The sequence below is a fragment of the Trachurus trachurus genome (assembly GCF_905171665.1).
Source record: "Trachurus trachurus genome assembly, chromosome: 12".
Classification (NCBI taxonomy): domain Eukaryota; kingdom Metazoa; phylum Chordata; class Actinopteri; order Carangiformes; family Carangidae; genus Trachurus; species Trachurus trachurus.
In genome coordinates, this window is record NC_139908.1 from 24,793,015 (window position 1) to 24,805,744 (window position 12,730).

Sequence of the window (12,730 nt, forward strand, 5' to 3'; positions counted from 1 at the left end):
CTGGTGTGTCTGAGTGTGTCAACCAATTTTGGTGCTCGGTCACAGGCACATCTCAATAGCTGATTTATTTATTTCTATAGTTCAATTCAAATAGTAAAACTCATATATTGTATAGATTCATTACACAGACTGGAATATTTAATGTCTTTATTTCTTTAAATTGTAATCTTTATGGCTTACATTTAATGAAAATTCAAATTTTACTATTTTAGTATAATTAAGTGAAAAAGTTCACTATTGTCAGTGATGGGAATAATGGCGTTACTTTTTTCAGTAACGAGTAATCAAAAAAGTCCCGTTACCGTTACTTGACTCAAGAAGTCCTGTCACAAAATAATGCACCCGTTAAAGTGTATGTTATGCAATTTTATTCAGTCCATCAACTGGTTGGAAAAAAGCTGTTCATCTGGAACAAACCAATTTACTCAGTATTCCTCCGCACACAGAGCCTGCCTGGTTAAGGGGTGGGGGCGAATCCAAATAATCTGACATAATTGAGCATTTTATTTAAAAAAAAAACGCAATAGTTACAACTGCTAATTGGTTACTTTTATAATGTATTAATTCAGTTACTAACTCAGTTACTTTTTGGAGAAAGTAACTCGTAACTGCTTTTTCAAAGTAACTTGCCCAACACTGCCTATTGTAACGTAATGATGAACCAGCTCATTAACTCCAAACAGCTGCAAAGGTTTGAGCCTTTAAATGGTCTCCTAGTCTGGTTCATCATAGAGAAGACTGCTGACCTCTATCATGTTCTACTGTAACATCAGTCAGGTGTGAGTGGGTGGTAGAGGCATTGAAGAGCTGAAACAAAAACACAGACGTTTGTTTTTCACATCACTTTATCTGATGAAAACAGAGACATCAAAACACAGTGACACATCATGTCCGCGAGGAACCGAGGCCTTTGGCACGCTGAAGATTCACCTTCATCATCAGTTTGTGAGCATCGTCCTCGCTCCACACACACCTGTGTGTTCCTCCTCCGTCCTTTCTTAAAGCCTATAGTGACGAGTTCACCGGGTAAAACACATTTATATCAGATGGAGCTTAATCCTGCTCTGTGCTGTGGAGACACGTCTGCTCCAGGCACACGGCGCTGCCTCGCTTAAAATTCACTCTGAGACAGTTACAGAGTTTGACCTATAATGGGGAGTAAAATTCAGTCTGTAGTGCACTTCATTCTTACTCTCCTCCCACGTGTCGGTTACAAAAATATAACCTATGATCCAAAAATATTTTTATCAGTAAACAACAGAACAAACAGCCTCTGTGCTTCAGTTGGAGAGACACTAAATCCTTTCATACAGTGAACTCTTAAGTTTGACCGTCTCAAAATGATGATCATCATCTTCTATGTATTTATTACTGTCATTAAATCCCACCCACAGGTCCAAACCAACTCTGTTTGCTCATCACAACTACTGATCATTGTGAATCTACAGCCTGAAATGTGATTCACACGTTCCTTCATCACCATGAACACACTGTAGTTCATTCTGACTGGCATACACACACCATCCTGCCACAAATAAACCTGCACCAAATGTAGATTCATCCGCTGCTGAAAATAGTCCCCTGCGTTCTTCAGACAGGTTACAGGACAACTAGAACTCAGGATGGACAGACTAGGAGAATATGTCATATGTAAATTGGTCAAAAGGACCAAAAGGTCCAAGGTGTCGTTATTAGTTTGTAAATGTATGAGTTATGGCCAGAAATATTTTGTGAGGTCAGAGATCTTTGACCAATAAAATCTACTGAGTTCATCATCGAGTCCAACTGGATGTTTGAGCCAAATTTGAAGAATTTCACATCAGACATGAGGAGAAATCAGGTTGAGAACAGGATGTCCTGAGGAAGATTCAGATTCAGTAGGAATCGGTGGGTTTTTAACCTCAGAGTAAAAACATCAGGACTGAGTGGGATTGGCTGACAATAAAAAAAATATATACTGTATATACAATAACTTTAAGTTTATCCTTTAAAAGGTCAATCACCAGAGGTTACTGAGGTTATGAAGGTGAATCACAATCCACTGTTACTGGGTCTGATCATCAGAGACACGTTGAGGAGTTGCCCTGCTGCTCTCTGACCCTTCACCTCCTCCTCAGCTCGGAGACTGATCTGGGTCAGGTCGCATCTATAAAGCGGATCAGAGTCTGTGCAACAGCCTGTGAGAGCGTGGGGGGGCAGAGTGATGAGATAAAAACCAAAAGAAATCCTTGTTTTCAAAAATATCTGAGCTGAAAAATTCACACATGTAATAGAACGATAATAACGTTGATACCTTCAGTCGGGGGTAAAAGTATTCAACACTTGTAGTGGCTAAAAGCTAAAACCTGAATCTTCCCTTTGACCTCATCCCCTTTGAACGTTGGCAGAGAGAAACAGACTCGTCTCAGTCGTCCAGGTCCACCGTCCGGAGCTGGTCCTCCTCGCTCATGCTGATTGTGGCGATGGCACCGTCGTTGAACTCGAAGGACGTCCCGCCATCCACCACCATGCAGGCGTCCCAGCACCGAGAGCGGACGCACACCCTGGAGGAGCGGAGAGGCGAGAAGGTTGAGAAGCTGAGACCCTGAGGAGTGATGCTGAGAGGAGGAGGAGGAGGAGGAGGAAGAGTACTGACTTGCTAGCGAAGCCTCTCTGGCGGCTGCTGGAGAACACCCTGTTGACGATGGGCTCCCTGATGCTGTAGAGCAGGCGCCGCTCGTCCGGCCCGAACACAAGGGACTCGTTGTACTCGTCGGTAACTGAACACACACAGGTGACATCATCACACAACGTGAAGAGCTTAAAAACACACAAATCGACAGTAAACACAAGAAGATTATCAACTCACTCTTTTGAATAAAGTCCGGATGAAGTGGGATTTCAAGACCCGTCACAGATTTCCCTGAGAACAGAGACAGGAAGTGATGTCAGTGATGTCGTCTCACGGTCAGGGAAACATAAAAAAAAACTCTGCACACACTCGTACCGATTTTTAAAACCTCCTCCACAGACTGCTCAGCCAGTTTGTTGATGTTGTACGACCTGTGGACACAGAGACACAAAGTCATGAGCTGAAACATGGAGCGATCTTTGACTTCCATTTAATGCTTTTTAGTTTCCATTGACTAAACTGGAATAATGAGTCCAGACTAAGTTCGCTCCGTCTGCTCCACTGATCAAACAACTGGAGAACTTCTGACACTATTCACATTTATTTAAAGGTTGAATATGGAGAATGAGCAGGATACCACCATCTACTGATCAAGATAGGAACTGCAACAACAGAAAAATAAAAAATATAATTCCAGCAGGTTGCCAGACTGTTGCTAGGGACGCCGCTCTGATAAGAGTAGCACAGAGGAGAAGAACTAAGCAGGATATTTACCATCATTAAACAGCTTCATACTAATCGTGATGTTAGATACATGACTTGTAACTTGTTACAGGGAGAGTGGAGGCTCCTTCCACATCGTGCTTGAAAACCAAACCTGCGATCAGAGCCTCTGACCCGGAGTCAAAGCTCTCGTCTCAGTCTCACACCGTGAGTCCGAGACAGAAACGCGCCCCTTAAACCATGATCTCTTGTTTATGACAGATAAGACTACACAATACACACATGGTAACATGTATATGATAATCCATCAATCCACCGATTGATTATAAAAGTGGAGAAGTGACGGCTACTGGCTGGTACGATGTAAACAGGAAGTCATTGACAAACCTGTCAAAATTTCTTTAATTAATTAATTCACATTCACACACTAAATATATTTTTTAATGGAAAAGCAACACTTGTATTGTGCACCCCTCTCAACGCCCCGTGGATGTATTTTGAAAAAATATAGCTTTTATACACATTCTCCATATTCATTAATAAGAAGAGTCAACAGCTCACTCTGGGCGTGTCCATGTTACTCTGTCACCGTTTTAACAGCAGAAACTAGAATCTCCAGCTCGATGTCGTCCACTCTCACCACTCAGACCAGTGTGTCATAATTGCTGTGTGAGTTTGTGGGTTTTGACTTGAAATTGTTTCATAAGGTCAAACTGGCTTTGACCTCTGACCAACTAAATCAACCCATTCATTCCTGAGTTTAAAGGAATCCCCTTCAGGCTGTTACTGAGACGCTGCATTCACAAGGCTACACCCACAGTTTGTGAGGTTACTCAGACCTTTCTGGTGTAACATGTAATAAATCAAACATGAAAGACACACACCAGGTAGTAAGAGGGAAACTTTCTTGCAGAGTCTATTCATGTCCAGTGGAACAAGACAACGCAGCCTCAGACTCACTGGGTTTTGTATAACATCAGCAGTGGCAAACCAAAACACACAGATGGACGTTCTGATAAACATGAGTGTATTTGCTATTCAAACAACGTGAGCACCGGACAGGAAAATAAAACAGTCAGTGTGAAACTACTGAACAGTTGAGCTGATCCTTGTGAACAGTGTAAAACAGGGAGTGTTCAACACATGAAGGAAATCATATTAGAATTTCCAGACAAAACACAAACTGATCCCTGGTGCTGATCCAGAGTCTGTTGCAGTCATCTGACTCACTTCTCCACTCTCTGTCCAGTCACTTTACCAGCCAGATGTTTCCCCTAAATCCAGTTGGTATGCTAAACTAAGCTGAGCATCTCCTGGTTTTACCTTCTTACTATATACAGTAGTCGATTTTAGACATTTTAGTCAATCAACTTACAGTTTTTGTTGCTTTGTTTTTAACTTTTCACTTGCACTTTCAACTGCACTGAATTTGAGAGCTGCTACCTCAATTTCATTGTGTTAAGCACTGACAATGAAGAGATTCTGATCCAGATTCAGTGAATCTGTTAAAAGTGCAGCAGTAAGAGACAGGAAGCTGTATCTGATGGCTCTGATGGATGAACACTGAGCTGTGAGAGTGAAGCATTATCTGTAACAAACACTTCTCTCTGCAGAGAAAACTGCTGTATCACACTCGTGCTCCTAAGGACATAGATTTGGCTCGGCAAAATGTTTCAGCCTCACTACTGGTCACACTAACCAGCAGGGGAGGAGAGGAACAAACAGAGCTTTGAGTCAACAGTCTGTGTGACCGTAATAAGCGAGCGTCGAGCTGTGTACGTCCTCTATCCATCTCTGACTTACAAATAAACTGTTAATATTCTGTCTCTGGTGTTGATGTTGTGCCCTCAGTAGTGCCCCAACTCCACAGGAAGTTTAAAGTAGATTACACTCATGCGTACCAGGCTTTGGATCCAGTTCCTGTGCAGATGCTGAGTCCTGAACTCTTCTGTTTTTCCCAGGGGCCGTCGTCCACAGAGATCTCATAGTACGAGGCCCTATGGAGCAAGAGGTTAACATGGTTTTTGAAGGGGTTTAACTTCACCCTGTGGTAAAGAGAGATTCCCCTGATGAGTAACGGAGGGACGGGCAGGATGGTCATGGTGAGTAGACGGTTATGACATGCACACAGACACAGATACACAGGTTTACATGCAGTGATCAGAGGACACGGGTACCTGGAGGACAGAGACTCTCCGATGAAGATCTCATTCAGACTCCTGATGGGGAGCAGACTGGTCTTGGAGAAGCTCTCGTGTAGAGTCCCAGGACCTGAGGAATCAATACATTTAGTAGAGGAACAAAACAACTTCTGAATCAATATCAATATCTTCCTGATCCACATGTTCAAACACCACACAGGGGAACAGACAGGGAAACATGGACGGACAGGGACATGGGGGTGCGGGTAGGCGGCGGTCGGGTCGTACTCCGCTGTCGGTCCATGGTGGTGATGCGGTGGGCCTGGCTGTGCTGCTCCAGGCTCAGCTGCTGCTCGTGCAGGTCCACCGGCGTGGGGTTGATCCCCGTTCCCTCCAGGTGCAGCCGGATCCTCTGACGCCACAGCCACCTGAACACAGCACGGGACGGGTGAGGGACAAGGCCTGCTGTCTCCAGGGAACAATCACACACAGTGAGACGCCGTCTGCTTAAAGGCAAGTGGACCTCCACAACACATTAGCAGACACATGGTCACAGTATGACATCGTCTTCTGTTATTGGTGCTGTGTTGTTTAGGTCACTGGCAGCAGTGGGACAATGAGACTTAGTGCAGTTTAAAGCTCCACATCCTCTTCTTCTGTGTTTGATCTGAAGTGTTTAAAGGGATAGATCAAAATTTCGGCAAATTGTCATAATCCTTATAGTTTCAGGAGTAGGTTTGTTACCTTTAATTGTCGGTGAAAGCTATTTTTAGAACGGCGGAGCAGAGCCGCGAGCTGCTCAGAGCTACACTACGGAGGCTACTGGGATTTCTTGGTTTCCCTCATCAAACTCAACAAATACACAATCCAACAACTCCAAAACGCTCTGGTGGACAAGTTGTGACCTGCACATTCACCACGCTATGAGATAATAACGGAATGTTATGAGACGGAGATGTTTTTCATGAAAAACCACTGATGCGCGTTGCCTTCAGGGGAAGTTTTTCGGCAAGCAGCCTCGGCATTTGCCTCAAAAACAATTCTGTCTCGTAACGTTCTGTTATTATCTCATAGCGTGGTGAATGTGCAGGTCACAACTTGTTCACCAGAGAGTTTTGGAGTTGTTGGATTGTGTATTTGATGAGTTTGATGAAGGAAACCAAGAAATGAGCCTCCGTAGTGTAGAGGGTGCTCGCGACTCTGCTCCGCCGTTCTAAAAATAGCTTGCACTGTCAATTAAAGGTAACGAACGTACTCCTAAAACTATAGGGATTATGGCAATGGGCCAATTTGCCAAAAATGTTGAAAAAAAACAAAAAACATCTCAGTGTAGTTTTTTACTACTCTCTGGAGCCGGATGTTAATGAGCCAATCAGAAGAGATGATGAGCAGATCCAATGTGTCCATATTACAATGTGATCAATCAGGAATGTGCACTTTCCTACACCTGACTGACCAGTGCAGCCACTTCCTGGATGATGTCATGTTGCACTGAATGAGACCTGTGTTGTACTGAATGAGGTCAGGCATAGTGACAGACAGTGACCCCCTAACCCAGCTGCCTGCTGCCTGCTGGGTGAGGAGCTTTAGATGTCACACTATAAGCTGACAGAGATAAAAAAAATATATATAAATTAATAAAAAGGGGAAAAAAAGCTCTATTAGTTTTCTCTATGGGCTCGGTAGCTTTACAGGACTGATGGATTATCAATTACCAATGACCTGACCTGAATACCAGACAATCAATAACTTGTTAAACAAGTCTGAGGCCAACTGTGTTATTGTAATAACAGGCACTGTGTGCAACTGAAAAATTAGGCTTAAAGGATAAAACACAATGTTGTCAAAACCATAATCACAGAAATCAAATCACAGGACCTGCTGTTTTTCTCAAAGGTAAAAATATGTCACAGCATACTTGTAAATTTAATATAAACGCATGGTGACGTGCCTCAACATAAAAAACTTTTCTGCAAATGTAAAAGGAGTGTGCTTGTTTGTTACAGACCCAGTGAAAACCACATCATCAGTTTAATGTGTTGCTGCTGCCAAAATAATCACAAGATGATTTTCTTTTGCACAACATTTAGGCCTCTTTCAGATTTGATTTAGTTCAACATGAAAATCCAATGAGTCCTTGATTTTTTAACAAGATTGGTTCTTTGTTTTGAACGTCAAAAACGCTGAGGCAGTGAATCAAATGAATCTAAACATCAGCTGGAAAAGTATCTGAATCTTTCAGTCTGTAGAGTAGATATTAGCCCAAACATCACCCACTGACCCACATTTACTCTTCTTTTTATGTGACCTCTGTGTCAGTGAAACCCCCCTCAGTGTAGACATGAGGTACAGTGACCTCTAGCAGCAGCTATGTGATTTACACTAGACACACAGGAGCTGGATTTAGTCTGAGGACACAACTGGTGCTATTCCAGACCACGCAGGGTTAAACTGGTCTTGAACTCACCAACCTACAGACGGCTCTACAGTACATGACTCAACACAACACTACTGTACAGGTCGTTTTGGCAGCAGCTGATAAGGCTGCTCACTTTCGCTTTAAGGTTGTTACTCATAATGGAAGTGACACGGCTCAACAGGTGGCTCAGATAACCGGTGGGTAAATACGCACCTGAACTCACCACGGCAGAGTTTCTCCAGTGCCTCTGGGAAGGCTCGAGTGTAGCGCACGGGCAGACACAGATGACCTTCTGACCTTCAGGTGAAAAGAGAAAGGGAGTGAGTTCAGCAGCTGTCAAGCCACAACTAACAAAACAGCAAGTGACCCGTTTGTTCTGTGGCCACGAAAATAATGTGTGTGTGTTCTCAAGCAGTGTTCGCTTCAGTTGCTTTACCTCTCAGGGTCGGTGTTTACTCCGATAACTGGTTTGTCCTTGCTCAAAACCTTACTGGCAACAAGTAGCATTGTCCCATCACCTAACAAAACAAACTGCAGTTAGAGAACTTGTATTGTGTATTTGCATCCGTTGTCTGAAGCCTTTGTTCCTGTGACTCTTTGCCCCCCCTGAGCTGAATAAGTCACAGTCCTGTCCATTCTCTACAAACATGACTGGGCACAAAACATGGCGTCCAAGCAACAGGGCTTCATCCTCTCTTCATTTATTCTAGCAAATGACAGCGGAAGAGACTATAAAAATCCTCCTTTAACAACATTTGACTTCCCTGGAATTCAACTGAACAAAAGAAAACCACAAACCACAAAAAACACAATTTCATGCCAAGTCCCCACCTCCAGCTGAGATGATGGCATCTGCCCATCGCACCACCTCTTCATTATACTCTCCTCTCTTCACCACCCGCACGTCGATACCTTCCCTCCTGCAAATACACAACTGTTAAACACACTTTTACAGAAGTAGCAGTCTCTGTTTGCCTGTCTATGATGGACATATCTGTGTGTGTCTCTGTGGGTGTGACTGTGTGCCTACGTCTTACCTCAGGCACTTCACCACATGTTCCACATTGTTGGTGTGGATGTTGTGTCTCTCCAGCAGGCCGCTGTAGCTGGAGCCCTTCATGGCGAGCTGCAAAACACAGGCACAGAGTGAGTTAAGATGCCCTAGTGCAGGTGAGGTGAAGGTGTGTCTTAGGTCATTATGGTCTGGAGGTGTGCTCAGGGTGAAATGCAGTCTTACCAGCTGTTTTAAGTCCTCCTCTGACAGCCCCGCGTAGCGATACCTCTGCTGCTCGAACTCATATCTCGTAGTCTTTGTAACCACCGCGACTTTCTCCGGTTTGAACCCGGCTCTCGGCTGCGACGAGGTGTGGAGCGGCCGAGGCGAGTGTCCGTACAGCAGACAGCTGACGGCTCTGCCCCCGAGCCATACCAGGTTCACCACGGAGCCGCGACTCATTGTTACCACCGAACACACGACCGTGAACACAACTGAACCTCCGGCTACACCTGCGGACTCATGTCATGCGGTCACTCACTCACTCACTCAGTCCCGGGCGGTCCAGCAGCCAGGCACACACCCCGCTGACCGGACAGTCCCTGGGCGCCCCGGGCTCTGCCCCGGCTGGTAGCTGACCCGGGAGAGGAGAAGGTGTTTCCTCGGTCAGTGAAGTAACGTTAAACAGCAGCAAGTTGTCGCTCTAACGAGTTGCCTTATAACCGTTGTTGGTACGCTAACGTTACTTTACGTTACCAGCTGGGCAGAAGTAGCTAAAAGCAGCTAGCAGTTGGCGCACAAGTCGTCTGCGCCGAGTTCCGCCTCTCACACCCTGGGACGGGGTTAGCTCCCCCCACGAAGCTCCGTGAGGCTGGGACTCACACGCCTCCGCTCTGAAGGCTCTCCACGCGGCAGGCAGCACACATGGACGAGTGGAAAATAAACCACAGTAACTTGTCTGGTGGTGGACACTAACTGGCTACACTGCACGTACGTACCCATGCAACATGGCACGTACCAGTTCGTACGTTACGTCGACGAGTCGAACGTGATTGGTTACGTTCCGCGGTGACGTTTTGTTGTGGCTGCTCGCTCTGCTGCTCGTGACCCAGATGCGTTCAAAGACAGGCGAAAGAGTGAGGAGTTTTGAAACATTATAACGTCCCAGCGGAGGAGACGCATGTGACAAATATTTTATTTTTTCGAAAAACTTCCGTTTATATTTTTCTTTAATTTTAATTTCCCAACGAGCAGCACAAACGAGACTGGCGACGGTTGCAACACTTTTTGCGTCTATCTCAGTTGCACGTGGACTGTTTGAACTAAACCAACCACGCCCATACCAGAAAGATTTAAAGATAACGTGTGAATTACATTCAATGTTTATTTACAGAGTGCAGATGGTTCATCGACCCAAACCCCGGGACAGTTGCATATCAGAGACGGTTGTTACATGTTTTTATGCAGTAAATTGCACAAATAAACCATTGTCCTTTGCTTGTCTCAATAACCATGGTGTTCTGACAATGTGCATTAGCCTATTTTACAGTAGATATTGTAGCATTTATCAAAGTCTGAGTCTTGTTTTACATTGGATATAGAGAATACCCTGGGACAGCCTTCTTATCTATTAATACCATGTAAATATTTCTTTTTAAACAGGACAGGCAATGGGAGACTACATAGTTATTTTTATACTGTCTATTAAAGTGTATAATTATTGTTGCATCTGGGAGTCTTACTGTGACAGTACATCATTAGTTTCATTTATCATGTTAAAAATGACAAAAAGCTGCTAGGACCTGTAACTACGCATGATCTGATGTCACCAAGTAATTAACAGCCCAGGAGCGCTGTTATAACCAACCGGTTAAGGTTAGGGTTAGGGTTAGTCCTGGGCTGTTGATTACTTGGTGATATCAGATCGTGCTGTAACTACTATTGAACTACATCATACATGAGTGTGGAGCCAGCAGAGGTCAGAAGATTCTGAGTATCAGACACATTAGACCTTGGTAGGAAACAGCACTGGTGTCTGTTAATTTCTCTGGGGTGTAAGAATTTGCCCTTAGCATGAAGTGTGATAGAATGAAATGAGGCCACGAGCCCCTGTGTTATACAGGAGAAGAGAAAGGTTGGAAATGAGCTCAGAAGGCCTGGGTGACTGGATGAACAAGCTATTGTCTTTTTTAATCTCAACTCCTACCTGTGATTTTTTTGCTGGGGTTGTTTATGCCTTTGGGATCAATAAAGTATCTCTAATTTTGCATCTATGTTTGACTGATTCTCTGCTGTTAACTTTTTTTCATATTGATGGAGCACAAACTGACAACAGCAACTCACACCACTTCATGAGTGACTATGAGGCCACTTCCAAACCCCCAAAGCCCTCAGTCCACTGCTTGTACCTTTTATTTATTTGTACTGCTAAAGCCTATTACATTTGACACAATAGAGATGATGTTTTGATTTCCTACAGAACTGAACAGGCAGATAGTCTTCTGTATGATATGTAGCAGATCATCACCACACACAACAGACTTTATCCTGATCTCTGGAATTATAAATCCTACCCCACACTGATGGAGTCTGACTGAGGGACAGTGTATCACACCACACTTTTTTCAACTTCATTGCAAAGACAAGAATCACAAACCCGCACCTGATCAAATACCCACTATACAGTTACATACAGATCCACTAGGGGGCAGTAGCTCAATGGTCATTGGTTACCTCTCCTTTTTGGTAAGAGGGTTTTAGTTTTATCAGTGAACAACAGTGATTTTGGATGAGATAATACGTAGTGAACTGTTGTACCAGACTATTATTAATTATGTGATGATATTTCATTCATATTCCAACACTTAAGAATCTCCCTATGGTTCAGTATGAACAAAAATAACCCATCATTGATGGCTAAATGAAGAGTAGGCCTAGTGTCAGTGGTGTGTATCCTAACATTAGAAAGCTGTCTTAAAGAACGTATTCTGATAATACCAGTGAATGTTGTACATGTAGCCTATAGGTCAGAAGCAACGAATAATCCGTGTTAAATTCCAGGAAAGATGGTTGACAAAACAACAAAGATAAAAGGTGTTACAACCATCTCCTGTCAGCCTTGTTTAACTAGCTGTGGCATGGTGGTTTGAAATAAACATTGATGAAATGACTCACATTTTACCTAAGAACCTGCTTTTTTATCTTGTACAAGTTATCTAATTCAAACTTCAACGGTATCAGTAAAACTTTGTGGAGTAAGTGGGTACACATGATGATCACATAACTCTAATATTAAGTGATGCTGTTACAACCATCTCTTTGTTACAGCCATCCCCGGTCTCCCCTACACTAATGTAAAACCTGCATTATTCTGCCTTCTCTTTCCTCCTGTAATACAAATATTAGTATTTTCAGTCATAGCCCCTTCACATAAAAACTGCCTCACCATTGTCCGTCTGCTGGTCTTCTTTGTCTTTGTCAGTTGCCAGATTTACAGCCATTGCTTATCAATATTTCGAAACATTTGAATATTCAATGTTTAAAAAGGCATATCAAGTCATCAGTGTTGTGTTGGTCACGTAGGCTATATCCCCAAGTCCTGTAAATTTGGGTCAAACTTGAATGTAAAGTCCGACTCGAGCCAAGTCATGTGACTTCAGTCCACCCATCTGAGCGCAGGTAGTGGACAGTTGCTTTTACAGCTTTTTTTTTTACAGTGTAAAACCAAAGACACATGATCATTTCATCTGCTGCTATTACAAAACATTGGATACCTACATTATGGTATTTCTACTTTTACAAAAGGAGAGTGCCAGAATACTTTATACAATCCTGATTATCAC

General features: G+C 43.6%; 1 protein-coding gene across 2 annotated transcripts; it reads right to left on the reverse strand.

Moving 5' to 3' along the window:
- Positions 1 to 834: 834 nt before the first annotated feature.
- Positions 835 to 9,864, reverse strand: nadk2 (NAD kinase 2, mitochondrial). Of its 2 annotated transcripts, none has more exons than XM_083982924.1 (12): positions 9,132 to 9,864; positions 8,932 to 9,020; positions 8,726 to 8,814; positions 8,331 to 8,412; positions 8,108 to 8,191; positions 5,764 to 5,903; positions 5,512 to 5,605; positions 5,236 to 5,331; positions 2,987 to 3,042; positions 2,849 to 2,902; positions 2,636 to 2,759; positions 835 to 2,543 (listed from the first exon to the last, which is right to left on the reverse strand). In XM_083982924.1, the coding sequence occupies exons 1-12, from the start codon at positions 9,348 to 9,350 to the stop codon at positions 2,405 to 2,407; spliced, it is 1,266 nt and encodes a 421-aa protein (XP_083839050.1). In that variant the 5' UTR covers positions 9,351 to 9,864; the 3' UTR covers positions 835 to 2,404. The 2 variants fall into 2 exon arrangements, with proteins under 2 accessions (XP_083839050.1, XP_083839049.1); XM_083982923.1 differs by having other exon boundaries at positions 5,236 to 5,379.
- Positions 9,865 to 12,730: the final 2,866 nt, after the last annotated feature.

Bases quoted from the DNA above. Each gene is read 5' to 3' on its own strand.
- nadk2 (XM_083982923.1), bottom strand. From the start codon at position 9,350: ATGAGTCGCGGCTCCGTGGTGAACCTGGTATGGCTCGGGGGCAGAGCC. The intron at 5,380-5,511 runs GTACCCGTGTCC...TCTTTACCACAG, and splicing joins GGAGAGTCTCTGTCCTCCAG to GGTGAAGTTAAACCCCTTCA. The intron at 2,544-2,635 runs GTCAGTACTCTT...CCGCTCCTCCAG, and splicing joins CAGAGAGGCTTCGCTAGCAA to GGTGTGCGTCCGCTCTCGGT.